The 24,464-nt window shown below is 65.8% G+C and overlaps 3 protein-coding genes across 8 annotated transcripts; 2 read left to right on the top strand and 1 right to left on the bottom strand.

Annotated features, from left to right (window-relative positions):
• The first annotated feature begins 945 nt into the window (after positions 1-945).
• Positions 946-4,467, top strand: ANKRD39 (ankyrin repeat domain 39). Its single transcript, XM_063358696.1, has 5 exons — positions 946-1,218; positions 2,594-2,697; positions 2,828-3,031; positions 3,136-3,332; positions 4,350-4,467. Exons 1-5 carry the CDS (start codon positions 1,119-1,121, stop codon positions 4,408-4,410), a joined length of 666 nt encoding a protein of 221 aa, XP_063214766.1. The 5' UTR covers positions 946-1,118; the 3' UTR covers positions 4,411-4,467.
• A 549-nt stretch (positions 4,468-5,016) lies between these two features.
• On the bottom strand, positions 5,017-13,801 carry CNNM4 (cyclin and CBS domain divalent metal cation transport mediator 4). 2 transcript variants are annotated; one of them, XM_063358694.1, is made up of 8 exons: positions 12,303-13,801; positions 8,748-8,891; positions 8,493-8,630; positions 7,810-7,979; positions 7,528-7,627; positions 7,008-7,070; positions 5,934-6,115; positions 5,017-5,827 (listed from the first exon to the last, which is right to left on the bottom strand). In XM_063358694.1, the coding sequence occupies exons 1-8, from the start codon at positions 13,774-13,776 to the stop codon at positions 5,618-5,620; spliced, it is 2,481 nt and encodes an 826-aa protein (XP_063214764.1). In that variant the 5' UTR covers positions 13,777-13,801; the 3' UTR covers positions 5,017-5,617. The 2 variants fall into 2 exon arrangements, with proteins under 2 accessions (XP_063214764.1, XP_063214765.1); XM_063358695.1 differs by lacking the exon at positions 7,008-7,070.
• Positions 13,802-14,771: 970 nt separating this feature from the next.
• Positions 14,772-24,319, top strand: LMAN2L (lectin, mannose binding 2 like). Of its 5 annotated transcripts, XR_010074011.1 has the most exons (10): positions 14,772-14,944; positions 15,022-15,140; positions 17,108-17,225; positions 17,848-17,930; positions 19,482-19,514; positions 19,863-20,024; positions 20,098-20,212; positions 20,392-21,416; positions 21,556-21,675; positions 22,286-22,303. XR_010074011.1 is itself a non-coding variant. In XM_063358702.1 (9 exons), the coding sequence occupies exons 1-9, from the start codon at positions 14,812-14,814 to the stop codon at positions 22,426-22,428; spliced, it is 1,026 nt and encodes a 341-aa protein (XP_063214772.1). In that variant the 5' UTR covers positions 14,776-14,811; the 3' UTR covers positions 22,429-24,319. The 5 variants fall into 5 exon arrangements, 3 of the variants coding, with proteins under 3 accessions (XP_063214772.1, XP_063214773.1, XP_063214774.1); XR_010074010.1 differs by having other exon boundaries at positions 20,392-21,675; positions 22,286-22,314; XM_063358702.1 differs by lacking the exon at positions 20,392-21,416 and having other exon boundaries at positions 14,776-14,944; positions 22,286-24,319.
• Positions 24,320-24,464: the final 145 nt, after the last annotated feature.

Genomic DNA, 24,464 nt, shown 5'->3' with positions numbered 1-24,464 from the left:
GGGGGGAGTCCTGGGACCCCCATGGCTGGGGGCGGGGGGTGAGCAGTAGGAGCCCCATAGCTGGGGGGGGGTAATCCCTGGGACCCCCGTGGCTGGGGGGGGGGGGGGGTGGGGTGAGCCCTAGGAGCCCCATAGCTGGGGGGTGCTGAGCCCTTGGACCCCCCCCACAGCTCGGGGGGGGAGTCCTGGGACCCCGATAGCTTGGGGCGGGGGTGGTGAGCAGTAGGAGCCCCATAGCTGGGGGGGGGTAATCCCTGGGACCCCCGTGGCTGGGGGGGTGGGGGTGGGGTGAGCCCTAGGAGCCCCATAGCTGGGGGGTGCTGAGCCCTTGGACCCCCCCCACAGCTCGGGGGGGGAGTCCTGGCACCCCCATAGCTGGGGGGGGGGGGTAATCCCTGGGACACCCATGGATGGGGAGGGGGCGGGAGCCCTGAGACCCCCATAACGGGAGCGGGGGGGAGAGCTCTGGGACCCCGTGTGCGCGGGGGGGTTGTGAGCCCTAGGACCCCCACAGCTTGGGGGGGGGGGGGGGGAGCCTTGGGACCCCCATAGCCGGGGGGCTGACCCCTGGGACCCCCATGGTGTGTGTGTGGTGGTGGGGGCCCGGCCCCGGGCTCGGCTCTGGGGGGCGGGGGCGCCCCCTGGCGGCGTCGGCGGGGACCTGCGGGCGGAGCTCCCTTCGGCCGCGCTCGGCCTTTCCCGGCTCCCTTCGGCCCCGCTCGGCCTTTCCCGGCTCCCTTCGGCCGCGCTCGGCCTTTCCCGGCTCCCTTCGGCCCCTCTCGGTATTTCCCGGCTCCCTTCGGCCCCGCTCGGGCTTTCCCGTCTCCCTTCGGCCCCTCTCGCCATTTCCCGGCTCCCTTCGGCCCTCGGCATTTCCCGTCTCCCTTCGGTCCCGCTCGGCATTTCCCGTCTCCCTTCGGCCCCGCTCGGCATTTCCCAGCTCCCTTCGGCCTCTCTCGGCATTTCCCGGCTCCCTTCGGCCTCTCTCGCCATTTCCCGGCTCCCTTCGGCCCCCGCTCGGCCTTTCCCGGCTCCCCTCGGCCCTTCCCGGCTCCCCTCGGTTCTCCCCGGCCCTCCCCGGCTCCTTTCGGCCCTCCGCGCCGGGCCGGGCCGGGCCGATGGCGGCGGGCCGCCCGTCTCCGCCCGGTCCCTGCTGCCCCAGCCGGGTGGCGGTGCCCAGCGTGCACCAAAGCCTGCCCGAGATGGACTTCGAGAGGGGTCAGGGGGCCGGGGCGGGGCCAGAGGGGGGGACAGGCCGGGGTGCAGGCAGGGCCTGAGGGTGCAGGCAGGGCTGGAGGGGTGCAGGCAGGGCCTGAGGGTGCAGGCAGGGGTGCAGGCAGGGCCCGGGGGGGATGCAGGCAGGGCCTGTGGTGTTGCAGGCAGGGCTGGAGGGGTGCAGGCAGGGCCCGGGGGGCTGCAGGCAGGGCTTGGGGGGGCGGGGGGAGCAGGCAGGGGTGCAGGCAGGGCTGGGGGGGGTGCAGGCAGGGCCTGGAGGGGTGTAGGCAGGGGTGGGGGTGCAGGCTGGGCTTAGGGGGGTTGCAGGCAGGGGTGCAGGCAGGGCCTGGGGAGGTGCAGGCAGGGCCTGTGGTGTTGCAGGCAGGGCTGGAGGGGTGTAGGCAGGGGTGGGGGTGCAGGCAGGGCTTAGGGGGGGTGCAGGCAGGGCTTGGCCGGGGTGGGGGAGCAGGCAGGGGTGCAGGCAGGGTCTGTGGTGTTGCAGGCAGGGCTGGAGGGGTGCAGGCAGGGCCTAGGGGGGTTGCAGGCAGGGGTGCAGGCAGGGTCTGGGGGGGGGGGTGCAGGCAGGGCCCAGGGAGGTGCAGGCAGGGCTGGGGGGGGTGCAGTCAGGGTCTGTGGTGTTGCAGGCAGGGCTGGAGGGGTGCAGGCAGGGCCTGGGGAGGTGCAGGCAGGGCTGGGGGGGGAGCAGGCAGGGGTGCAGGCAGGGCTGGAGGGGTGCAGGCAGGGCCTGGAGGGGTGTAGGCAGGGGTGGGGGTGCAGGCAGGGGTGCAGGCAGGGCTGGAGGGGTGCAGGCAGGGCCTGGAGGGGGGTGCAGGCAGGGGTGGGGGTGCAGGTTGGGGTGCAGGCAGGGCTGAGGGGTGCAGGCAGGGCCTGGGGGGGTTGCAGGCAGGGGTGCAGGCAGGGTCTGGGGGGGGGGTGCAGGCAGGGCCCAGGGAGGTGCAGGCAGGGCTGGAGGGGTGCAGGCAGGGCCTGAGAGGTTGCAGGCAGGGGTACAGGCAAGCCTGGAGGGGTGCAGGCAGGGCCCGGGGAGGTGCAGGCAGGGCCTGGGGGGGTGTAGGCAGGGGTGGGGGTGCAGGCAGGGCTTAGGGGGGTTGCAGGCAGGGGTGCAGGCAGGGCCCGGGGAGGTGCAGGCAGGGCTTGGCGGGGAGGGGAGCAGGCAGGGGTGCAGGCAGGGCTGGGGGGGGGGACGCAGGCAGGGCCCAAGGGATTGCAGGTTGGGGTGCAGGCAGGGCCTGTGGTGTTGCAGGCAGGGCCTGGGGGGGTGCAGGCAGGGCTTGGGGGGAGAGGGGGGGGGTCTGTGTGTGCTCATCCCCTGCCTGATTTGTGTCCCGTCCCCGTCCCCCCCCCCCCCCCCCCGCAGGGATCTGGTCGGCGGCGCGGGACGGGGACGAGCGGCGGGTGCTGGAGCTGCTGGAGCGACGGGGGGGGCCCAGCCAGCCCGACACGGCGGGGTACACGGCGCTGGTACGGGGTGGGGGGTGGGGGGGCACACACCCCGATCTGGGGGTGCTGGGGGGGGGGGGCAGGGAGGAGCGCAGAGCCCCCTGCCCACCCCCCACTGCCTGGTTCCCCCCCCCCCCCCCCACCTCCCCAGCACTACGCCAGCCGCAACGGGCACCTGGGGGTCTGCCGGCTGCTGCTGCAACGGGGGGCCCGCTGCGACGCCCGCACCCCCGGGGGGGCCACCCCGCTGCACCGCGCCAGCTACTGCGGCCACCTGGCCGTCGCCCGGCTACTGCTAGCCCACGGCGCTGACCCGGCTGCCGCCGACGGGGACGGCCTCACCAGCCTGCACAAGGTGGGTGGCAGGGGTTGGGGGGGACATCGTGTGTGTGGCCCCCCCCCCCCCCCCCCGCCTTCTCCATGTCACGACACCGGTGATGCCGGCCGTGTCACCCGCAGGCGGCCGAGCAAGGCCACCCGGAGCTCTGCGCCCTGCTCCTGCGGCACAGCCCGGCGCTGGTCACCGTCGCCGACGTCAAGGGCCGGCGGCCTCGCGACGTGGCCACCGCGGGGGTGAGGGACCTGCTGGATACCTGGGACCAGGAGAGCCACCGCCCCGAGGGACAGGCGGTGACACCGGAGCCCGTCTCCCATGGGTAAAGGAAGCCCTCGGCACCCAACGCCGTCTCCGTCTGTCCCGGCGTGGGGCGGGGGGGGTCACCCCGCAGCCTGGCTGCAGCACTGTTGCGGCGGGGGGGGGCGGGGGGGGGTCACAGCGCTATTTTTTTGGCTGCCAACTCCTCCGGTGGCAAAAAAACCCCCACAAACCTAAAAAACTTTTGGGGGGGGGGGGGTTGGTTCGGGGAAGGGTTCGGTGTCAAGCGGCCCCCGAGCCGCAGAAGGACCCGCGGGAGAAGGGGGAGCCTCGCAGGGGCCACCCCGAATCGGGCCACCCCCCCGCCCCCCCCCCGGCTGCTCCGCTGTGCCACGGCCCCGAGAAGAACCGGGGACGGAGGTGGCCCCCCCCCCCCATCACCCCAGCCATGCCCAGGGCACGGTTCCCAGTTGGGCCACGGCTACTGGGGCTGGGGGGAGTCAGTTGGGGGGGGGGAATGATTTTCATCTCGATGCTTTTTTGGGGTGAATTGGTTGCATTTGGGGTCCTGGAGGATCAATAACCTCCCCCCCCCCCCGCCACGAAGCACAGAGGAGAGCGACGTACAGATAGAGATTTTTTTTTTTTTTTTTTTTATTACCCAACTGGCAAAAAAAAAAACCCCACCCCCCCACCCCCCCGGCCCCCAAACCCTCAAGCCAACCCCAAAACCCCATCGAATAAAATTCCACAGTCGGTTTCACAACCGGGAGGGGGCGGCGGGAGGAGGAGGAGGAGGAGGAGGAGGAGGAAGGGGGGGGGGAGGGAAACAACCGGGAGGGGGAGGCCTGGCCCCCCCCCCGCCACCGGCCGCGGCCTCCCCCCAATATACAAATCCAACCTGATGTGAAAAATAAATACGAATTCCCGGGGGGGAAGGAGCGGGGAGGGGATTGCATAGAGGAAGATTTAATTAAAAAAAAAAAAAAAAAAAAAAAAAAATAAAAAGGGTTCTTTTTTGTCTTGGTTTATTATTATTATTATTATTATTATTAATTATTATTATTATTATTTCTAGTATCTCCCCGCGGAAGGACCTAGGACCTGATCGTCGAGACGTGATTAACAAAAATAATTAACCTTCTCCCAATAACTTACAAGAGTTCACCCAGGGAACTTGTGCTTTTTTTCGGGAGGCGGGGGGGGGGGGGAATTGTGTCTCCCCCTCCCCCTACCCCCCCCAACCCCCCACACCCCCCCCCCCCTCCCGCACTGGGCACAAAGCTCCAGGGACGGGGCTTGGGGGGGGGAGGTTCCGGCCGGTGCTCACCGGGGGTCCCACGTCCTGCCCCGAGGATGTCACCGGGGGATTTGGGGGGGGGGGGTCCCCCGGTGCCGGGGGTGGGGGGGACACGCACGCGCGCACACACGCACGCGTGCGGCGCCGGCCCCCTCCTGCCTGTACAACTTTGGTCACTAGCTTTGTGCCACCCCAAAAGCCGGATCCTGCGCCCCCCCCACCCCCCCCAAACCCCCCTGCAACCCTCCCTCCCCCCGCCCCCCCCCCACCTCCCCCCGGGCACCGATACCCTGAGACACCCCACGGCGGGGGGGAAGGCACCGCAACCGCCGTGGGGTGGGGGGTGGCCGCCGTCCCTGCCGTCCTCAGCACGCTCGTGACACCGGTGGGCGGCGGAGAGGCCGGGGATGGTGGGGGGTGACGGGGGGGGGGGGGCAGTGGGGGGGGTGTCTCGGCCGTGGCCGGAGCCGCCGAGCCCATCCCCTCGGCTTCAGGCCTGCGCCGAGCTCTCCGCCACCCCATCCCCCCGAAACCCCGGGCCAGCGGGAAAGGGGAACGGGCACGGAGAAAGGTCGGCGGCGCCGGGAGGACGAGCCGTCGCCCTGGTCGCGCCGCACCCCACGCCGACCCCGTCCGACCCTCCTGCCCCGAAAACCCCACCGGGGTGCCCGTCCCCGGGGGGGCCGCGGCGGAGCCATTTTCCGCCCCCCCCCCCCCCCACCCCCCCGAAAGCGGCGTACGAGACCTGAAGCTCCCTGAGCTGAACGAGCGCCGTCGGCGGGGCGGCCGGCGGAGAGTCGGCGGTGCCGTCTCCGCCGCCATCCGTTTAAATTAATTAAAAATAAGCCAGTCTGGAAAGCAGCAGCAAATCCCGGCTCCGTTTCCCGCCGTGCCGCCTCCTCCAGCTCAACCGGGCTCCTCCGGCGACCGCGGCAGCCGGCGCGACGTCACCCGAGGAGACGCCGAGCGTTTTCCTACCGGGGAAAAGGGTCCCTTTAAAAAGGGGCACGCGAGGTCCTTCCCGGCGCGTGCCGGCGGGGCCGGGGTCAGATGGAGTTTTCCAGGGGGCTGTGGTTGCTCCGGCGGCTCAGGCAGTTCCTCTCGTTGAGGAGACTGGTGGTCTCGTCGGCGGGGGCGGAAGGTTCCGGTTTCTCCGGTAAACCGGTGTCCGCTTTGGGGGCGTTGCTGTCGGGGGATTGGGGACAACTGTCCATGCGGGAAGCCATCAGGCCGTTCTGGTATTCCTGCCGCGTGATCTGTGCCGGGGAAAAAAAAAGAATAAAAAGCCGGGAGAGGGGGGATGAGGAGCGGTGCCGGACCCCAGCGGTGACATCCCCGTCCCCGTCCCCTGTCCCTCCTCACCTTGACGAACTGGAGGTCGGTGAGAGCGCGGACGCTGAAGTCGGCGACGTACTGGGCGCCGGCGCTGGCGTTGAGCTGGTTGTTGCTGCCGCTGACGGGGGAGGAGACGGAGTCGGAGCGTTCGTGGTAGCTGAGGGAAGCCGAGCGGTTCAGGCCGCTGACGTGGGACGGGGAGCGGATCTCTGCGGGGACGGGAGGGACGGGGTCAGACACGCCGCCGAGGGTCCTGCGTCGCGTTGGCACGAGGCCTGGCAACTCTCCACGGGGCGCCGAGCCCCCGGTGACGCCGACACTGGCTCCGGCGGGTGCCGGGCAGGGAGAGCCCCGTCCCGCAGGCTCCGGGGACACGGAGCCCGGCGGTGACAAGGGGTGACGGGACACGCGTCCACCCCAGCGCAGCCCTGTGCCCCCCATGGCCGAGCGCTGCCGTCCCCCAGCTCTGCCGGGCAGCGCCGGGTTTGATCCCTGCCCGTCACTTGCCAAATGGCCACCGGCCACGGAGTCCGGAGCCTGGCCAGACCCGCTGGTCCCCTTCCTCCAGGGCCAGGCACTGCCCAGGGGACAGTCCCAGGGGACACTGTGACTCCCTGAACCGGTGGATCAGTCTCTCTGTGCGGGGTTAGGGATGAGGTGGGGGTTACGGAGACGTGGTGACGTGCTCGGAAAGCCGGGGTGAGGCAGGAACCGCATGCAGCAGCCGGGAGAGCGGCACCTCCTCCTCCGCCAGCCAGCCGGCGCGGGGACAGCCGCCACCGTCCCCCTGCTCCACGCCGGAGAAATCGGGGACCAGCAGGACCCAAACGCCGCCGCCAGCGGGGCCGGGTGACACCGGGCAGCGGCGCTGCCCGGCTCCAGCCCCACGCCGCAACCCGCTCCGGGGCAGGAGCCGCTTATTCCTCCTCCGGAGGCGCTCGGATGCGGGGCGAGAAGCCGACGGCACCGGGGTTGGTGCACGTGGAGCTCGTTGTGGGGGCCAAAATACCCGGTGCTGCATTAAGGGGGTGGGGACGCCCACTCCGGCGGGTTAATGCGGTCGCAGCGGGGTTTGGCACGCCATGCAGCCGCGCCGTTTACCTGTCAACCTGGCAAATAATGACCCTCGCTTTACGGCTGGGCGCCGGGGCTGGGCTGGGAGGGCTGAGGCAGAGAGACGGACAACACAACACACACGCAGAGGACAAGGTCAAGAGCAAACCTCTGGGGCAACGGAGGGGGGCGGCTGCCGGGCGGGACCTCTGCCCCTCGCGGCGACGGAGGCGACGGGGTGACACCGAACCGAGCCGCGAGGAGCCGCGTCCGGCCGCTGGCAGAGCCTGAAAGCCACGGGAGGGCGGCCCGAAATGAGGACGGCGAGTTTTAAACCGCCGGCTCGGGCGCGGAGCCTCCGCTCGCCGCCGGACACGCTCGGGTGTCTCCCTGAGGGCAAGCGTTGGCCACGCTGCATCCCCCCCTCCCAGGATGGCTCGGGGGGCACCGGCGGGGGCTCGGAGCTCCCAGCATCTCCTACTCCCAGCGGCAGCTCTAAAAAAAAAGGGTGGGAGGGCTCTGCCCGCGCTGGCAGCCGGGTGATCCGGGGGGGGGGGACGGTGCTTACCGGATACAGGAGGGGGGCTGATGGCCATCACCCCGTAATAGGAGAAAGCTCCCGCTTCAAACTTCATGCATTCCTTGCCGGCTTCCACCTCCACCTTGCCCTGCAGGGGAGAGACGGCGTCCCACGCCGTGAGCCACATCCCGCAGCGCTGGGCTGGATGAGACACACGCACCCCCCCCACACACACACACACACCCCCACACACCCCCCAGCCCATGGCAGCCTTCCCGGGGTGAAGGGGACCCCCAACGTCACCCCGATGTCACCCCGGCGCCCGGCTACCTGCAGGATGAGGATGAAGTAGTCGGCTGCCTTGTTCTTGCAGTAGAGGAAGTGGCGCGGGGATTTCTTGTTCTCGTCGTCAAACTTCAGCTCCTGGATGACGTCGGAGTATTTGAGGAGCCGCAGCAGGATCTTCTCCGAGATGAAGTTGGGGGTGAAGAGCGTCACCTCTGAGAGCGAGAGGGGACGGGGGGCGTCAGAGCCGCGCTCCTTGTCCCTCTCCCGACCCTCCACATGGAGGTGTGACCCCCCCTCCACTCCCCGGGCCCTCGGGTGGTGCCTGGCTCAGGCTGGGCCCCTTCGACACCTCCCCGGGACAGAAGCAGGTCCCCAGCAAGGCCAGCCCCAGCCGCGGGGACACAGGCGCCAGCCGGGGAAGAGGACGGTCCTTGGAGGGACAGGGCCGTGGCGAGCCTCAGGGACAGGGGCTGGCATCCCCCGACCCCGTCCCCCCTCATTTTGAGGGGAGCGGAACGGGACCAGACGCAAGCGCCCCACAATTTCTGAACGAGACGGTCGGAGCGACTTTTCCTCGAGGCCGGGGTTGGGCGACGACGAGAACGGAGCCCACGCGGCTGCCGGGGACACGGAGCCATCGGTGCCGGTGCCGCGCAGCCGGACTGAGCCCGAGGAGGTGTCCCGAGCCCCGCTTTTCCCCCCCCCGGCCACGGCAAAAAACTCACCCGTGGAGAGGAAGCGGTGAGCGGCCAGCAGCAGCTGCGGGGAGACCTTCACCTTCAGCTCGTTGACGGGGTCCTTGAAGGCCGAGAAGTCCCGCTTGTTCTTCTGGGTGCCCACCCGCTTCCTGGTGCGGTTGTCGGCTGCGGGAAGGGGGGAGCGGGGTGTCAGGGGGGAGCAGGGTGGCGGGTGGGAGCAGGGGAAAGGATGGGTGGGTGGGGAGGGGGGGCGGGGAGAGGGCCCGAGCCCCCAAAACCTACTGTACGTATCCGACTCGTCCAGGATCTCCGACTTGATGATCTCCTCGATGACGTCCTCCAGCGTCACCAGCCCCAGCACCTCGTAGAAGGGATCGCCCTCGCCCTCGTTGTTCACCTTCTGCACGATGGCCAGGTGGGATTTCCCTGCGGACAGACGCACGGACGGACGGACGTTAGAAGGGAGACACCCCCCGCCCTCCCCAGGGCAACCCCAGCCTCCCCAGCCAGGTCCCCGCACCCAGGGATGTCACCGGGACCAGCCCTTCCCTCCCCTCCCCGAGCAGGAAAAAATAAACCAGTTAAAATCTTAACGAGCCCCTGGGCTGGGCACTAATTCCCAGTGTAATGACAGTAATTAAGCCCATGACGGTGGCGCCTCCGTGCCACCGTGGGGCGCGGGCTCGGCCAGGGGGTCACCGGAGACGACGGGATGTGTCCCCGGAGGAACCCGTGCCATGTCACCCGAGCACGGCACGGTGCCGGCGACGCCGGGTGAGCGACCGTGGGGTTGAAGACACCCCGGCACGGAGGGCGTCCTCTCCGAAATTCCTCGGCGACTCTGCCGAGCTGAGCCGGGGCTGGCCCATCCCGGAGGAAACGCTCCGGACACCTGGTGAAGAAACGGCCGCCCGATTCCGGAGCCAAAACATCCCGGGGGAAGAGAGCCAAGGGCAAGCAGCAGCCGCTGCCCGACCGGCCCTGGCCACGAGCAGCAGGTCCCTGCCGGCACGAAGACCTCTCCAGCCCTAAATTTCCAACTCCCCTCGCTCCGCCGACCTCGCCCCAGGCGGGCAGGATGCGGTTTGCCTTATCCGGACTAAATCCGACCCGCCGGCTCGCGGCGAAGCTGGTGTCGCTCTTGCCCCGGCCGGCCGGCCGGCCAGCCTCTCCGCGAGCCGATGTTTCTCCTGCTTCATCCCAAAATCACACCGAGCCGTTGGGAAAAAACTCCTCGGCTGAGGAACGCCCACCTCTGCTCCGGGGAGAGGAGCCGAGCGGCCGCGTGGAAACCGCAGCGGGCCCAGGCCAGGCCAACGCACCCGCAGGGCCGGTGTCCTTAGCCTGGGGAAACTGAGGCACGGAGAAAAGCGACCTTCCCTCCCTGAACTCGGGCGCAGCCCGAAATAAAACCCCTTCGACCTCCTCAAACGCCCCGCTCGCCCCCCCAGGCCAGCGGCAAGGTGCCCCGCTCGCCATCCCGCTCCGGCTCCAGCACAAATCTGCCCTCCCCGACATTATCTGCCATTTAATTTTAGAGCTGGCGGCCGCAGGCCCCTTGTCGCTCAGGGAAAAGCTAATTTTAGGGCTGGGCACCGCACGGCTCCCCTTTGTCTCCTTCTTCGGCCGAGCTCCCGCCGTTGGGGGCAACCCCCCGGCGAAAAAAGGCGACGGGAAAAGGGAGGAGAAGCCCCTAAAACCGCCCCTCGGGCCGCGAAAATCCTTTACGCGCGCTCGCCAAACCCCCTCGGTGAGGCGCGGCGGCTCTTTTGCCCGGCGGGGAGAGGTGGAAGGAGCCGGGAAAAGGTGGAAGGAGCCGGGAAAAGGTGGAAGGAGCTGAGCTGTGGGGCCAGCCCCGATGACTCAGGCAGCGGTTCCTCTCCGGGCCCGGCGGCCAAGGCCGAGCGCGGCGGGGAGCGGCCGGTGGCAAAGCAAACAACGCCGCGGGGTGCCCCAACCGCCCGAGCAAAGGACGGCCGCGGGGGTGCGACGGAAACCCCCCCGCCCCGGCTTCGGATCCCGCACGCCAGGAGGGAGAGCAACACCCCCCCAGCTCCCCGCGGGCGCTCCCCCCGTTCCAAAAACGGGGAGAAGGCGCCGAGCCGAGTGCTGGGCGTCACTGCGGGAGCCGTCACCCCCAGGCCAGCGCCTGGGACACCTCGGTGGCATCGAGCGGGGGGAGAGATCCGGCTGCCAAGCCCCGCCGTTAGGACAATCAGAAGCGCGGCCGGTTGATTTTTTTGGTTTGGTTTGGTTTTTTTTTCCACACACCCCCCCCCCCCCCCGCGTTTATCCTTTCCCCGGGCGCGTCTCCCGCTCCCGATCCGGGTCTCGCTGAGCGGGGCGAGGGCAGAGACTCGCCGCGGTGCTGCAGCCAGAAGAAACGGGGTTCGGGGTTAGGGTGGGGGGGGGGACGGACATACACACACCCCTCAAAACTGGCCCCACAAATCCTCCGCTCCTGACCCCACAGAGGCGGCGATGAAAAAAACCAAAAAAAAAAAACCAAAAAAAAACCCCAAACCAATACGGGACATGGGCGGCTTTGTAACCGGAACAAGCGCACCATAAATCCTTTAATAAGGATTCGTCGGGAGGAAAAGCCGGTGCCAGCAACCGGGATAACTCTAGTTCCGGCAGCAACAGGGCTCCGCTTCTGCGCCGTCGCTTTTCGGAAAGGGGGGGGCGAGCGGGACGGCCGGGCGCGCTCCTACGGCGGGGTCTCAAACCGGCGTGAGAGGAACCGGTGGCAAAACATTTGCCGAGGAGGGTTTTCACTAAGCAGGCCAGCTCCGAGGCCGCGAGAGATCCCGTCGTCGTTGTCACAACCGCGAGCCGCGACCCAGGGGCGTCGCTCCCCCGCCGGTATTTTCGGGTGCCAGGGAAGCCCCGTCGCAAAGGGAAGCGGGAGCAGAGCTGTTGCCTCCTCCCTACCCTCGGAAATCGGCCAGGCTCGGACCTACCAGCTCCCAAACCCTCCCGCCGAGCTCTCGCCGCGGGAGGAATTATTAAACCCCTTAAATCTTGGAAAAACCCACCCCCACCCCCACCCCAGCTCCCCGAAACGGCAGCAAAAGCTCCCGACTCTCGTGATGTGCCCGAATCTCGGCCCCAGCCGGGTGGAAGGGGAGCCAGAGGAGAGCGCGGGGTGACGCACGGCGGAGGGTTGGCCTGGCATCACCCGGCACAGCCGGGCTCTTCGTTTCATCCCAGCCGGGTCCTGAGCCGGCGGGAGCTGCGGGAAGCTGGGGCTGGGGGTGGGATGTACAGGAGGGGCCCCTGCCCGCGTTGGCAAAGCCCTGAGTGGGAAAATCCTGCCTGGGAGCTAAGACGGCTTTCCCCGATCAGCCTCCGGCCAGCCCGGATCCCGCTCTTCCTCCCAGCTCTCGGTTTCGGGGAGCGGAGCGGGGATGGGGGACGGCACCCCCGCGGGCGGGGAAAGGCCCGGAGGAAGGAGCCGTGCCCAAACCAGGGAGCCGGAGCAATTTTCCAGCAGCTCTTCAAGGGCCTCCGCGGCCGATAATTAAAAAGAAGGAGCAAGTAAACACTCCCAAAGTGTTTCCTGAGGCTGGGCGCTCCGTCAGCGGTAAAGCAGAGGGTTTCCCTCCCCGGCGCAGCGCCGTTACGCACCAAACCCCGGAAGCCCGAGTGGTTGCGGGCGCCGAGCAGCTGCTCCCGGTTCCGTGTCCGGCACCGCAGGCGCCCCCGTGCCCTCCGGATCGCCACCACCCGAACCGCGGGGACCCCAGGCAGCCCCAGCACGGGCAATTCCAGCCCCGGAAGGCAAAACTCCTCCTCCGAGGGGAAGAAAGCGGCCACCCCCCCGGACCCTCTCACCCTTTTTGAACTCCTCCAGCATGGCGTCCAGCTTGGTGTCGTGGAAGACGACGTGGACGGGGTGGTTGTAGAATTTGGTGATGGTTTTGAGGGGGGTGCAGTCGTCGGGGTCGACGAAAGCCAGGTCCTTGACGTAGAGGATGTCCATGATGTTGGAACGCTCGTCCTCGTAGACGGGGATGCGGGTGTAGCCGCTCTCCATGATCTCCGACATGGTGTTGAAGTCCAGGATGGCGTCGCTGTTGATCATGAAGCAGTTCTGCAGCGGGGTCATCACGTCCTCCACCGTCTTGGTGCGCAGCTCCAGGGCCCCCTGGATCATGTTGAGCTCTTCCCTCACCAGGTCGTTGTAGGGTTCCGTCACCTTCAGCATCTCCACCAGCTTCTCCCGGTTGTAGACGGTGCCGATCTCCTGGCCCAGGATGCAGTCCAGGAGCTTGCTGATGGGGTAGGAGAGGGGGAACGTCACCAGCATGAAGAACTTGGTGACCACGATGGTGTTGGCGCCCACGGCCAGGCCGTGGCGGGAGCAGAGAGCCTGGGGCACGATCTCCCCGAAGATGACGATGCCGATGGTGGAAGCCACGACGGCGCCGATGCCGGAGCCGATGAGGTCATCGAGGAGGATGGTGAGGGTGGTGTTCACCAGCACGTTCCCCAGCAGGAGGGAGCAGAGCAGGTAGTTGCCTTTCCGTCGGATGGGCTCGATCTTCCGGGCGTAACGTTTCTCCTTCTCGGTGCCGCAGTTCTGGACGATGCGCAGCTCCATGGGATCCAGCGCCATCAGGCCCAGGTTGAGCCCGCTGAACATCCCCGACAGCACCAGCAGCCCGGCGATGAGGATCACCTGCAGCCAGAGGGGCAGCAGCGACTTCTTCTCCTCCAACACCACGATCTGCCCGTCGGCGCCTTGGTGGGGCACCCAGGGCTGGCCGGGCTGGCGTTGGGTGCAGAGGACGTAGGTTTTGGCCTGTTCGTCTTTGCGCAGGGGTTGGACTCGGACCCTCAGCAGGGCCGAGGTGTCGCGGGCCTCGGCCAAGCCGGGTTGGACCAGCAGGTCCTGCGAGCGCTCGGGGCAGGTGCCGTTGGCCACCGAAGCGTTGTTGGAGGTAGCCGGCCGCAACTCGGCGAAGGCCACCCGCTCGCTGGTGCCGGGGCCCAGCCCCAAGCCGTAGAGGCGCAGCAGCACCTCGCTGCCCTCCGTCACCTGGATGGGCCCGCGGGCCGGAGCCCCCGCCGCCGGCTTCGTGCTCTCCTCCAGCCGCATCCCCAGGATCATGCTGTCCCCCGCCGGCACCGCCGCCCCGCCGCCGGGCAGCGCCAGCAGCAGCAGCAGCGGCGGCAGCAGCGGGGGGGGAGACGACAGCGACAGCGACAGCGACGAGGAGGAGGAGGAAGAGGAGGAGGAGGGGGCGCCGCCGCCGCCGCCCCCCCCGGCCCCGCCGCGCCGCCGCCGCCCGCCGCCCGGCGCCATGTTGGTGTCTCGCGGGGCCGCCGCGCTCGCGGCAGCGTCACACGCCGCGCCACGCCCTCGGGGAGGGCGGGACACACACACACGACGTCACACACCCCCCCCCCCCCGCCCCGTCCCGTCCCGTCCCGTCCCGTCCCGCCGGCGCGCCTTAAGGGGGCCATGGCGTCGGGGCAATGGAAGGGTGGGGACCGCAGATAGGGGGGGGGGCTGCGAGGGGGGTGGGGGAGACGCGGAGAGGGGTGAGGGGGTGGAACGGGAGTGGGGGCGTCGGTTGGGTGCCCCCCGCGGAAGGAGGATGCGTGGGGGGCCAGGGGCATACGCGCCTTGAGGGGGAGACGGGGACACGCTGGGGGGGGGGGGTACACTAAAACAGTGTAAGGGGGGCACTAGGACCTGGGGTCACTAGGGCCTGGGGAGGGGCCACTCACTACTAGGGCCTGGTGGGACACGAGGACCTGGGGAGGGGGCGCTCACTAGGGCCTGGTGGGGCACGAGGACCTGGCGGACACACTAGGACCTATTGGAGGGGGGGCATTAAGACCTGGGGGCAAAGGACACTAGGACCTGGGGGGGGCACTAGGGCTGGGGGGGGCACTAGGACCTGGGGGGGGAGGAAACGACGACGATAGGACCGGGGTGGGGGGCACTAGGCTCCTGGGGAGGGGGGGCACTAGGACCGGGGAGGGGGAGGACGACGACACTAGGACCGGGGGGGCACTAGGACCGGGGGGGGCACTGGGGCTGGGGGACACACTAGGACTGGGGGTGGCACTAGGACCTGTGGGGGAAGACGACGACCCTAGAACCGGCGGTGGCGCTAGGACCGGCGGGGGGGCACTAGGACCGGGGAGACGACAGCGGAGCAAGTGCGCGCCAGATCCATGCGCGGACCCTTTAAATCTGCCGGAACTACATCGTGCCCGCGCGCGCCCCGCCTCCCCGTTGACAGACAGGCGGCGCGGCCAACCGGCGGGCGGAACGGGACGGAGGGGCGGCCAATGGGCGGGCGGGGCGGGGCGGGGCGGTGCAGGGAAGATGGCGGCGGCGGCGGGCCGGTGGCGGGCCGGGCTGGCGCTGCTGGCCGTGGCGCTGGGGCTGGGCGGGCCGCGGGCCGAGCAGACGGAGGAGCACCTCAAGCGGGAGCATTCGCTCTCCAAACCGTACCAGGGTGAGTGTGGGGCAGGGGGGGACGGCGGACGATGTCTGGTACCGGCTCCCGGTACCGACGGTGCGTGTGGGCCGCAGGTGTGGGCTCGGCCAGCTCGGGGCTGTGGGACCTGCTGGGCAACGCCATGGTCATGACCCAGTACATCCGCCTCACCCCCGACGTGCAGAGCAAGCAGGGAGCCGTCTGGAACCGAGTGGTGAGTCCCCGGGGGCGGGGAGGCCTGCACCGGGGCTGGGGGGGGGGAGTGGTGGTGAACCGGGATGGGGGGCACTGAGGGACCGGGGGGTGCCCTCCCGTGGGGGTGGGATAGTGGGGGGGGGGCGGCAGGAGCGGATTGAAGACAGGTTGCGGGGGGAGAGAGTGGGTTTTGGGGTGAGTGGGAGGGAAATTGGGGGCTGGGGAGGGGATTTGGAGACGGAGCCAGGGGTGGGGGGGGGGCCCTGAGGGAGGTGGGGGTGTGGGTAGGGCTGGGGGGGGGTGACTGATGGGGAGGGGGGCTGGGGAAAGAGGTTTGAGTTGGGGGGGGGGGGGACGATGACAGGGACAGGTCTGGGCCAAATGAGGGAGCGTGGGGGTCCCGGCCAGCAGGCGTGAGGGGTTTACTTGGGGGGGGGAGGTGGGTACTTGTGGGGGGTTTGGAGACTGAGCTGGGGGTGGTGGGGGGCCCTGAATGACGGGGGGGGTGTGGGTAGGGCTGGGGGGGGTGACTGGTGGGGAGGGGGGCTGGGGAAGGGGGTTTGAGGTGGGTGGGGGGTGTGTGTGTCTTGGCTGAGGGCGCTGGGCAAGTTTGGGCCAAATGAGGGAGCGTGGGGGTCCAAGGGCAGCAGGTATGGGGGGGATTTTACTGGGGGTGGGGGTTTGGAGACTGAGCCAGGGTTAGTGGGGGGTCCTGAGTGAGAGATTTGAGGTGTGGGTAGGATGGGGGGGGGAGTCTTGGCTGGGGGGTGCTGGGCAGGTCTGGGCCAAACGAGGGAGCGTTGGGGTCCAGGCCGGCAGCTATAAGGGGTTTACTGGTGGGGGGTGGTGGTTTGGGGGTTTTGGGGGGCGCAGGAGGTGTTGGGGCTGGGGAGGTTCGAGAGTCTGGGCCAAGGTGACGGTGGGGGGAATTGGGGTGGGCTGTGGGGGCCATGGGGTGGTGGGGAGCGGGCTGGGGAGGTCCATGGGGGGTTGGAACTGGGGGTACCGGCGGCACTTCAGCGTCCAGCCTTTGGCGTGGCGATTCCTGCAAGGGCTGAGTCCCGTCTGTCCCCTCCTCCAGCCCCGTGTGGATTTGGGGTGTCTGTGCTGACCAGTTTGGGGTCTCTCATGGGACCACCGTGACCGGAGCGCACCCGCAGCCCCGCTTTGCTGCGCCCACGTCTCAGAGCGGGGCCGGTAAAGCGGCAGCTCCACGTGATGCGTGCGCGCCAGCGCTGCGCTCTGTTACGGCGTTTTGCTGCCCCTCGCGAGCCTTTCGCCTGGCAGACGGCAAAGCTGCCTTGAATACCTCGATAATTCCTGTTTAATTTCAATTTGGGGTTGAAATCGGTGGGATTTTTTGCGCCCCGGAATCCAGCCCGCTCCGTAGTGGTTTGGGAAATGCTCTACGAGACCAGAAGCGATCCATCGCGCTCGACTTCTATTGTTATAAAATATTGAGGGAGATTGGGTTTTTCACTTGGGCCAACGGCCGGCTCCACGTCGCCTGGGCGAATCTGTCGTGAGCTTGTCGCGTTCTGTGCCTGTTCGCGCAGGGAATTTGTTGGTAGCTCAAGAAATAATTGGCTCATGAGCAATTAAGAAGCTGGAGCTGCTCCTCGGGCTCCTTCTGCTCTCTTTTTCCCAGGTGTGAGTTATTGATTTTTGCCGGAGTTGCTGTTGTCTGAGAATAGTGCGAGATCAGAATTGGTTCTTTGGCTTTTTGTAGCTCTGGGTAACGACCAATTCCCTCGGCTTCGCGGTGTCCCTTGGGATTAATTATTCTTGCTCGCATCCAAAATATAGGTCAGCGCGGCCCGTTGGTAGGGGAAACGGGGAGCGGCGGTGTGCTCTCCGGTTTGGTGGCACGTGGAGCTGCTGGTGATGGCAGGGGACGGTGCAGCGGAGGGTGCTGGCGTGAGGGACATCCACGTTTCACATCCTCGCTCTTATATTTATTTATTTATTTATTTAATTTTCCTGCAGCCGTGTTACCTGCGAGACTGGGAGATGCAGGTGCATTTTAAAATCCACGGCCAAGGCAAGAAAAACCTGAACGGAGACGGTTTTGCCATCTGGTACACCAAGGATCGCATGCAGCCGGGTAAAGCGTCGGCAGTAGCTGCTGGGGGGGGGGGGGGGGCATGCTTCGAGGGGACAGTGTCGGGTGGCACATGCCACCTTCTCGGGGACACTTTCTCCCTGGTCTGTAGGCTGGCTTGGGGAAATCTCCGTGGGGAATCGCAGTGTTTTGGGGCCTTAGGGCTGTTTTTCTTTCGCCCTGGCAGGCGCAGAGGGAGTAACGCCCGTGCGTGAGGCCGCCTCTGAGCCTCGGCACCCTGGGCTGGGGGTGGGGGGGGGGTTACGGCAGGGGGGGGCCCTAGGAGGCTGGAGTCAGCTCGGCGATAGGCGGATTTGGGATTGTTTTGCCCTGATCTTGAGATGGGTGGTGTCACGGGACGCGTGGGGCCTCCCGTGCTGGGGGTTGGCTCCCTTAAAAAAAAAAAAAACCAAACCCAGACTGCGGAGGAAGCTCGATCCTTGACCAGCAAAGGGTGGGGGATTTAATCTGACTCCCCTGCCTGGAGGGTCTGCGTGCTCAATTAACTGCTCAAGGCTGCCTCGTTATCTGATAACAGTGAAGATCGTGAAGGGATGGGTAACAAACCCTTTGCAATGCTTGCCTGGCCTTGCCATCCTTATCCATAGCCTCTTCTTCCTTCTAGGACCTGTCTTCGGAAGCAAGGATAACTTCCTGGGCTTGGGAGTGTTCGTGGACACCTACCCAAACGAGGAGAAGCAGCAGGAGGTGAGCTGGAGAGGATAAACGGGACCGTGCTCCTTGCCAGCTGCCTGCTGAGCGTGGCACGGGCAGCGCCGAGGTTACGGCTTGCGTCGCCGCGAACGCTTCCTTGGTGCGGTGCGGTCTTCTTTGAGCTCTTAAATCGGAGACCAGACGTTTCTCCGCTGCCGTTCCCCGCCGTCCTCCGCGGAGTTGGTTTTTCCTCCCTAGGGAGGCACTGACTCTTCAGAAAAAGCCGCGGGGTGGTTGTGTGGTCAGCTTTACCCAGAGAAAAGCCTTCCAGGGGCAGGAGAAAACTAGCCGGTGACACCATCTCTGCGTTTGCGAGCTCCTGTGGTCTTCGTAGACCTCGAGTAGAGCGGTACCCGAGCTGCCAGCCCAGGCCTGGGTGCGCGCCGGGGCTGTTCCCTGGCGGGAGGCTTTCCCTACTCTCAGGGATGCAACGTGACTAAACGTCTTTGTGTTCCTGATGTGGCCGTTGTTTGTTTGGGGTTTGTTGGCGTCCGTTCCGGTGGAGAAGGGAGCGCAGAGGCACTTAAAACCGGGTCCTTCCCACCCTTAACGCCGGGATGGGTTTCATCACTCCGAAACCAAAGCCGGACCTTTCCTTACTTCTAGTTTATCCTAAAAAAATAGGCGCTGTTTTACCCCGAGACCTTGGCGTCAACCCCGCAGGAGCCCCTTCAGCCCAGGGAGAGAGCCAAAAGGGCGCAGTTGGGATGTGCCCTGACCTAGGAGCTGCCGAGCAAACGTTGAGTAACTACCAGCTTTTTTTTTTTTTGGTTTAAACATCCAAAGCAGCCGGCTCCGGCGCAGGGGTGGACTTTGTGCTCCTAAAAAAAAAAACTTTAGGAGCTGCCTGGCGCCGCGTTACCGGCAGCGCTCGGGGAATTAGCATGGCGTTGGATGGATCCTGTTGATCTGCGGGGTGGCGGCTCTGCTTTTCGTGGGGTAAAAGGACCCGCACGACAGGTTTTATTTAAAAGAAAGAATCAGCGGAACGCGGCTGTCCGGTTTCCCGGAGAGGGCTGCCCTCCTCCGGTCGAGCTCCGAGGAAGGGAAGAGATGGAGAAATGCTGGTCGGCCAGTTGCTGTAATGTGGGTTCACAGTTGTTTTGGGGTTTTTTTTGGTTTTGTTTGTTGTTTTTTTTTTTTTCTCGCCTTTAAAAGGACGAAAAAGAAAGGTTTTATTCCGGAGGGAAGAGGGACAGGTTAGTTGTTAGGTCCCTGAGGAGCGGTTGTGGCCGATGTGTCCCCCCCCGTTGGGGCGCTGGCTTTAGCGCGAGTGAGCTCCTGCGCCCCGAGGAGGAGGAGGAAACGCCAAGGAAGTGGCGACGCTTGATGTGGCTTTCGCCCACCAGCGCCGTTTCCTAGCCGCGCGTCCCGGGATTCGGCACCTAACGCCTAAAACCCTCTCTGCTTTAGTCTCCGCTAAGCCGATAACGCGCTGAGCTCTCCAGGGAGGAAGTTTCCAGGTTGCAGGTTAATACTAACTCTGGTCCGTGACTGTCTCGCTTCTGTGCTCTTTCTCGCTTTGCGATAACCCTGGACTGGCAGGCTCAGAAGAGGAGGTACAGCCCGGGAAATCAGGTACTTGCTCTTGCTCACCTACCCGTTCCCACGCTGTCAGGTTTCACCTTGGCTTATGGTCGAGGAATTCCCTCTCCCGAGCTCCGCAAATCCCCGCGTGAGCCCAGAAATCCCTGTGTGTGAGCTGGGAGACTGCATGGAAACCGGCTGTCCTCCATCCCGGATGGCCGGGAGCCCCGAGCAAAGCCGGGGGATGAAGTGGGATCGTGCCGTTAGCTTGTTGAGACGGATTCTTGGAAGGTTGAAGGAGTTCGGGGTCCGTAGGGCTGTCGTGGCTCTCGACCCCGGAGCCGTGGCCAGCGGGGCGAGAGCAGGAACCTCACCCCCAGCCTTGTTTCCCCTTCGCAGCGCGTCTTCCCTTACATCTCGGCCATGGTGAACAACGGCTCCCTCACCTACGACCACGACCGGGACGGGAGACCGACGGAGCTGGGGGGCTGCACGGCCATGGTGCGCAACCTCAACCACGACACCTTCCTGGTGATCCGCTACGTGAAGAGGAGACTGACGGTGAGTCCCGCCCGCCGGGACCGGAGCGGCCGGCCGCGCTGCGGAGGGGCTAAAGGTGCCTCTTCTTTCTCAGGTGTTGATCGATATCGACGGTAAGCACGAGTGGAGAGACTGCATCGACGTGCCGGGCGTGCGCTTGCCTCGCGGGTATTACTTTGGGACCTCTTCTGTCACCGGCGACCTGTCAGGTACTGCCCCGGGGTCTTGTTTTCCACGCGGCTCTGGCAGCTCCTGCGCAGCTTTGGGCATCTGGAGGCGCAGCTCGGTAGCCGGTGGGGCTTACAGAAGCGCCTGAGGACCTTTCCGTGCTTTAAGCAGCCTTTAGCGGCGAGCTGGGAGCCTGGTGTTTTGTTTTTTTGTCTTGCAGCAACTCCCGAGGAGCCCAAAGCCCTGTCTGGGCACGTTGTTTTCCCCGAGCGCTTTGTTTAGGCGGCGCGTCCCACTTTCCTTAAAGCTCCCGGCGTGGCCGCAGCCCGACCTCAACCAGCCTGTCTTAATGACACAGCGGCAAAGTGGCCGTACCGGCTTGGCCGGAGGCTCTGTCTCCAAAACCTGTGCCTTGGGAGGAGTAAAAACACGATGAGCATCGGAAAAAAAACAAAAAACAACACATCTCCGCTCTCCCGCTGCCACCTGGGGTGGCTGGGTTAGCCCCGAGGGCAGTGCCGGCGAGAGCTGCTGTGGACGTGAGGTGTTACAGGCAAGCCAGGAGGGTGCTTGCCCCTCGTCTCTGTCTCTGGGGCTATTTCGCTTTGGCTTTCGTAGCCCGCTGGTTTTCGTCCGCCCATTATTGAGGGAGGGGTCAGCCAGGTGTGCTCGGTAACGGCGTTGGCGCAAGGTGGGCCGACGTCCATCGGGTTTTGCAAAAAAAGAGCTAAAGTTAAAGCTCTCCGCCTTCCTCGGAATAATCCTTCCCTCCCGGCGCTGCCTGAGGCGCCGTCAGGCCCGGCGTTACCCCGCTGGGCCTCTTTCGGGCAGGTTTTAAGCCCGATTTGAGTTCGGCCTCGACAAAAGCTCATTGATGGCCGGTGTCTGGGCTCATTGTTGGTTCCAACAAAAGTTCCTTTGCTCTCTCCGATCTGCGCCCGGGGAGCTGGCAGGCTGGTCCGGAGCACTCGCCTTCTCCCGCTAATAACCCCTCCATCACAAGCAAAGGAAGTAGGGCCACGTGAGGCCGATGCCAACGCATTCCCTTCGGGTGGCCGAGCGGTTTCGAGTCAGATGATCTCCCGCTCTGGGGCTGTTTGTTGGTTTGTTTTGGGGGTTTTTTGGGGTTTTTTTTGTTTGTTTTTTTTTTTTTTCTTCAGTTTAAGTAGCTTAAAAGGTTCCTGTTGGCAGAGGGCCCTGCGCTGGGCGCAGCTCTCGGCCCGGCGTAGATCCTGCCCTGCGGAGGTGAGTTTCCCCCCCGCCATGGGAAGGGAGAAGCCAGCGCCTTTGCCCCCAGCGACAGCATCCCCGTGGCACTCGAGTCCCCTGGCCGGAGCCGTATTTCTCGGTGACGCCTTGGGACACGTTTCCGCTCTGCTTCCAGACAACCACGACATCATTTCGCTGAAGCTTTACCAGTTGACGGTGGAGCGGACGCCGGAGGAGGAGAAGCGGGACCGAGAGGTGTATCTGCCGGTCGTGGACAACCTGAAGCTGCCGGGAAGTGAGTAGGAGCCACCGGCCTCATGCCGGGGGAAGGCGGGACCAGCACGGAATTGGGAGGGACCCGCAGGGGTACGGAGCTGTGGTGCTTGCGGAGCAGATAGCACGTTGTCTCACCGCCAAACTAGCCGAGCTCCAGCTGGAATCGGGAGGTCTGTGCCCCGTTCTTCCCCCCCGACGGTTGTTCTCGTCCACTGCGCGGCACGACCGGTGTCGCGGCCCGTTTGGCGTGGGTGTAGCGGGCAGCAGCGCTCTGCCTCGGAGAAGTGCTGCCCTCCTGGAGGATCCCAGCCCGCTCGGCTAAGCGTGTCCGTTCCACTTGGGTCATACCGCGACCAAAACGGGGTCTGCTGGTCCACTGGAAGCTCACGGAGGTTGGAACCTCAACGGTGCCACCTCTCCTCCAGAAATCCCGCTGCCGTCGTGTCCACGAGCCCCTCGTGCGTCCTGAGGTCTCGTGGCTCCGGCCCTTCCGATGAGCTGAGCCCCAAAGCTTTGGGGAGCCCAACCCTGGGCTAAACCCACCTCGTGCAGGCAGATCTCAGCTGGGTTTTTGGGGTGCTGGGCACTCTGGGTGCTCACAGGTTGGTTTTTCTTTCTCTGCCACGCAGTGGAGGCGCCGCTGGAGCCCATGAGCGGCCTGGCTCTCTTCTTAATCGTTTTCTTCTCCCTCGTTGCCATCGTTTTCGCCATCGTCATCGGAGTCATCGTCTACAACAAGTGGCAGGAGCAGAGCCGGAAACACTTCTATTGACTTGGGAACCGCACCCCCCCTCATCCCCCCCCGCCCCCCCCCCCGCCGGGGATGGCCCATTGCTAGTCCTTGCTAGCCACGTCCCGACTCCCACCCATCCTAGACTGGCCAGAGCGTGATGGACCGACCCTCACGGCAGGGACCCTCGTGTCCCCCCTGAAATCCCCAGCGGGAACGGCTGCAGCTTCTTACTGGGCTCCAGAACTCTCACGCTGCTGCCGGGGGAGTGTTCGGTGGGGGCGGGGGGGGGATCCCCAGCGTGGCGTCCGACGGACTGGGAGCCGAGCGCCGCGGGGCCGGACCGAAGGAGCTTCGCTTTGCGAGTTGTTCAGGAGGACGGGGCTGTGCCGCGGGGGCGCCGGGGATGCTGAGCCGTCTCGCTGCCGTACTGGGAGCCCCGACGCCGACAGAAGACGCCAGCTCGGCTGTGAAATCCGTCTGAGAGGGATGCTAGCGAGCGCCTGCTTTCCTCTCCGCACCCTTACGATAACCCTTTGCGGCGTTACCGTAACCCTCGCAAACCTTTCGGCTCAAACCGTTTCGTATCCAGGAGGGATTTTCCAAGCTGTTCATCCCGCTCCGGCTGCTTTCCCATCTATCTGTCTTTGGAGACCGGGCTGCTTTTCTTCGTACTTTGGATTCCCCCCGCTGCCGTGCGACCCCTCTCTGTCCCGCAGGACGCCGAGGTTTGGTTTTTTGTTGTTTTTTTTTTTTATTTTTGGGGCAGGGGATGCTCACGGTTTTTCCCCGGTGGTGAGGCAGGTCGAGCTGGGAACCTGCCTGGCTGCCGGGCTCCCCCCCTTGGGGACCAACCGTTCCCCCTTTTGGGGACAAAGCCCCCTCCTCGCTGCGGGGTGTAGCGCTGGCTTCCCTATTTTTTTTATTTTTTTTATTTTTTTATTTTTAAGAACAATTTGCTGCTGCGTCTGGGGGCTCGGCCCCTCTCCCCGCTCCGTAGGGTTGACGCCGAGCACGCTGCCGCCTCCGCGCGCCTCCCGTCCCGCACCCGTGCCGTTTTTGCGTGTCGTGTCGTGGCTTCTGGCAGGTTTTTTTTGTGTTTTTTTTTTTTTTTTTTTTTGCACCCCCCCACCCTCCCCGCCTCGGTGCTCGCTGCATCCCCGGGGCCCCTCCGAGGAGGAGGAGGAGGAGGGAGCTGAGCCTCGCGGGGGCCCTTCCCCAACCTCTCGGAGCCGGAGCTCTCGCTGCCTTTCAGGGAGTCGTAGTTTCTTCCTACCTCAGTGACTGCTTTTGGTCAACGGTTTCTCCGCGTTTCTCTTGCCCGTCGTCACAGCCGCCTTCCCCCCCCCCCCCCCCGGCCGGGGACCCCGTGGGGTGGTGGCACGGGGGGCGCGGGGTCCCCGGCGGGACCCAGGAGAGGGAGATACGAGGTCAGTTTATCCCGGGGCCGTTTTAGTGGCTCTGGGGACATCAAAATGGCAAATTTTTGCCACGCCGCCAGCCCCCGGCATTGGCAGCACCCTCCTCGCCGGTGGCCCGGGGAGCTGTGTCCTTGTCCCGCTGCTTTCCGGAACGCTCGCACCCAGGACGGACCCCCATGGAGGCGGGGGGGGGTGGTGGTGGGGGGCGTGGTCCCGGCAGTACCCAGGGGACGGGAGGGACACGTGTGGCCGGTGGGGTTTTTCGGCAGGATGCTGTCACCGGGGTAGGTGGGAGCTTTCTTTTTTTTTTTTTCTTTCCCGAAGTGCCCGATGGTGGTTGTGGTGTGAAAGGAGAGGGTTTTGTGGGGGTTTTTTTTTTGGGGGGTTTTTTTTTGGTTTTTTTTTTTTTTCCCTCTGGCCTTTTGCCTCTTTGCCTGAAAACCAGGAGCGAAAGGTGCGCGCCTCTCCCTGGAGCTGTAACTGGTGTCTCGGAATAAACATCGGTGTGTGTGTGTGACACGGCCGCTGTGCCTTTTGTCACCCGCCCCCAGTCCCCTGGATGCAGCCTTTCCTCCCCAAACCCACGCCCTAACGAGTCGGGGGGCTGCCCCCCGGCGCTGCGGGGCTCCCCGAAACCCAGCGGCTTCTTCGTCAGTC

The sequence above is a fragment of the Chroicocephalus ridibundus genome, chromosome 23 (assembly GCF_963924245.1).
Source record: "Chroicocephalus ridibundus chromosome 23, bChrRid1.1, whole genome shotgun sequence".
Taxonomy (NCBI): Eukaryota; Metazoa; Chordata; class Aves; order Charadriiformes; family Laridae; genus Chroicocephalus; species Chroicocephalus ridibundus.
This window is presented reverse-complemented; position numbering and strand designations above follow the sequence as displayed.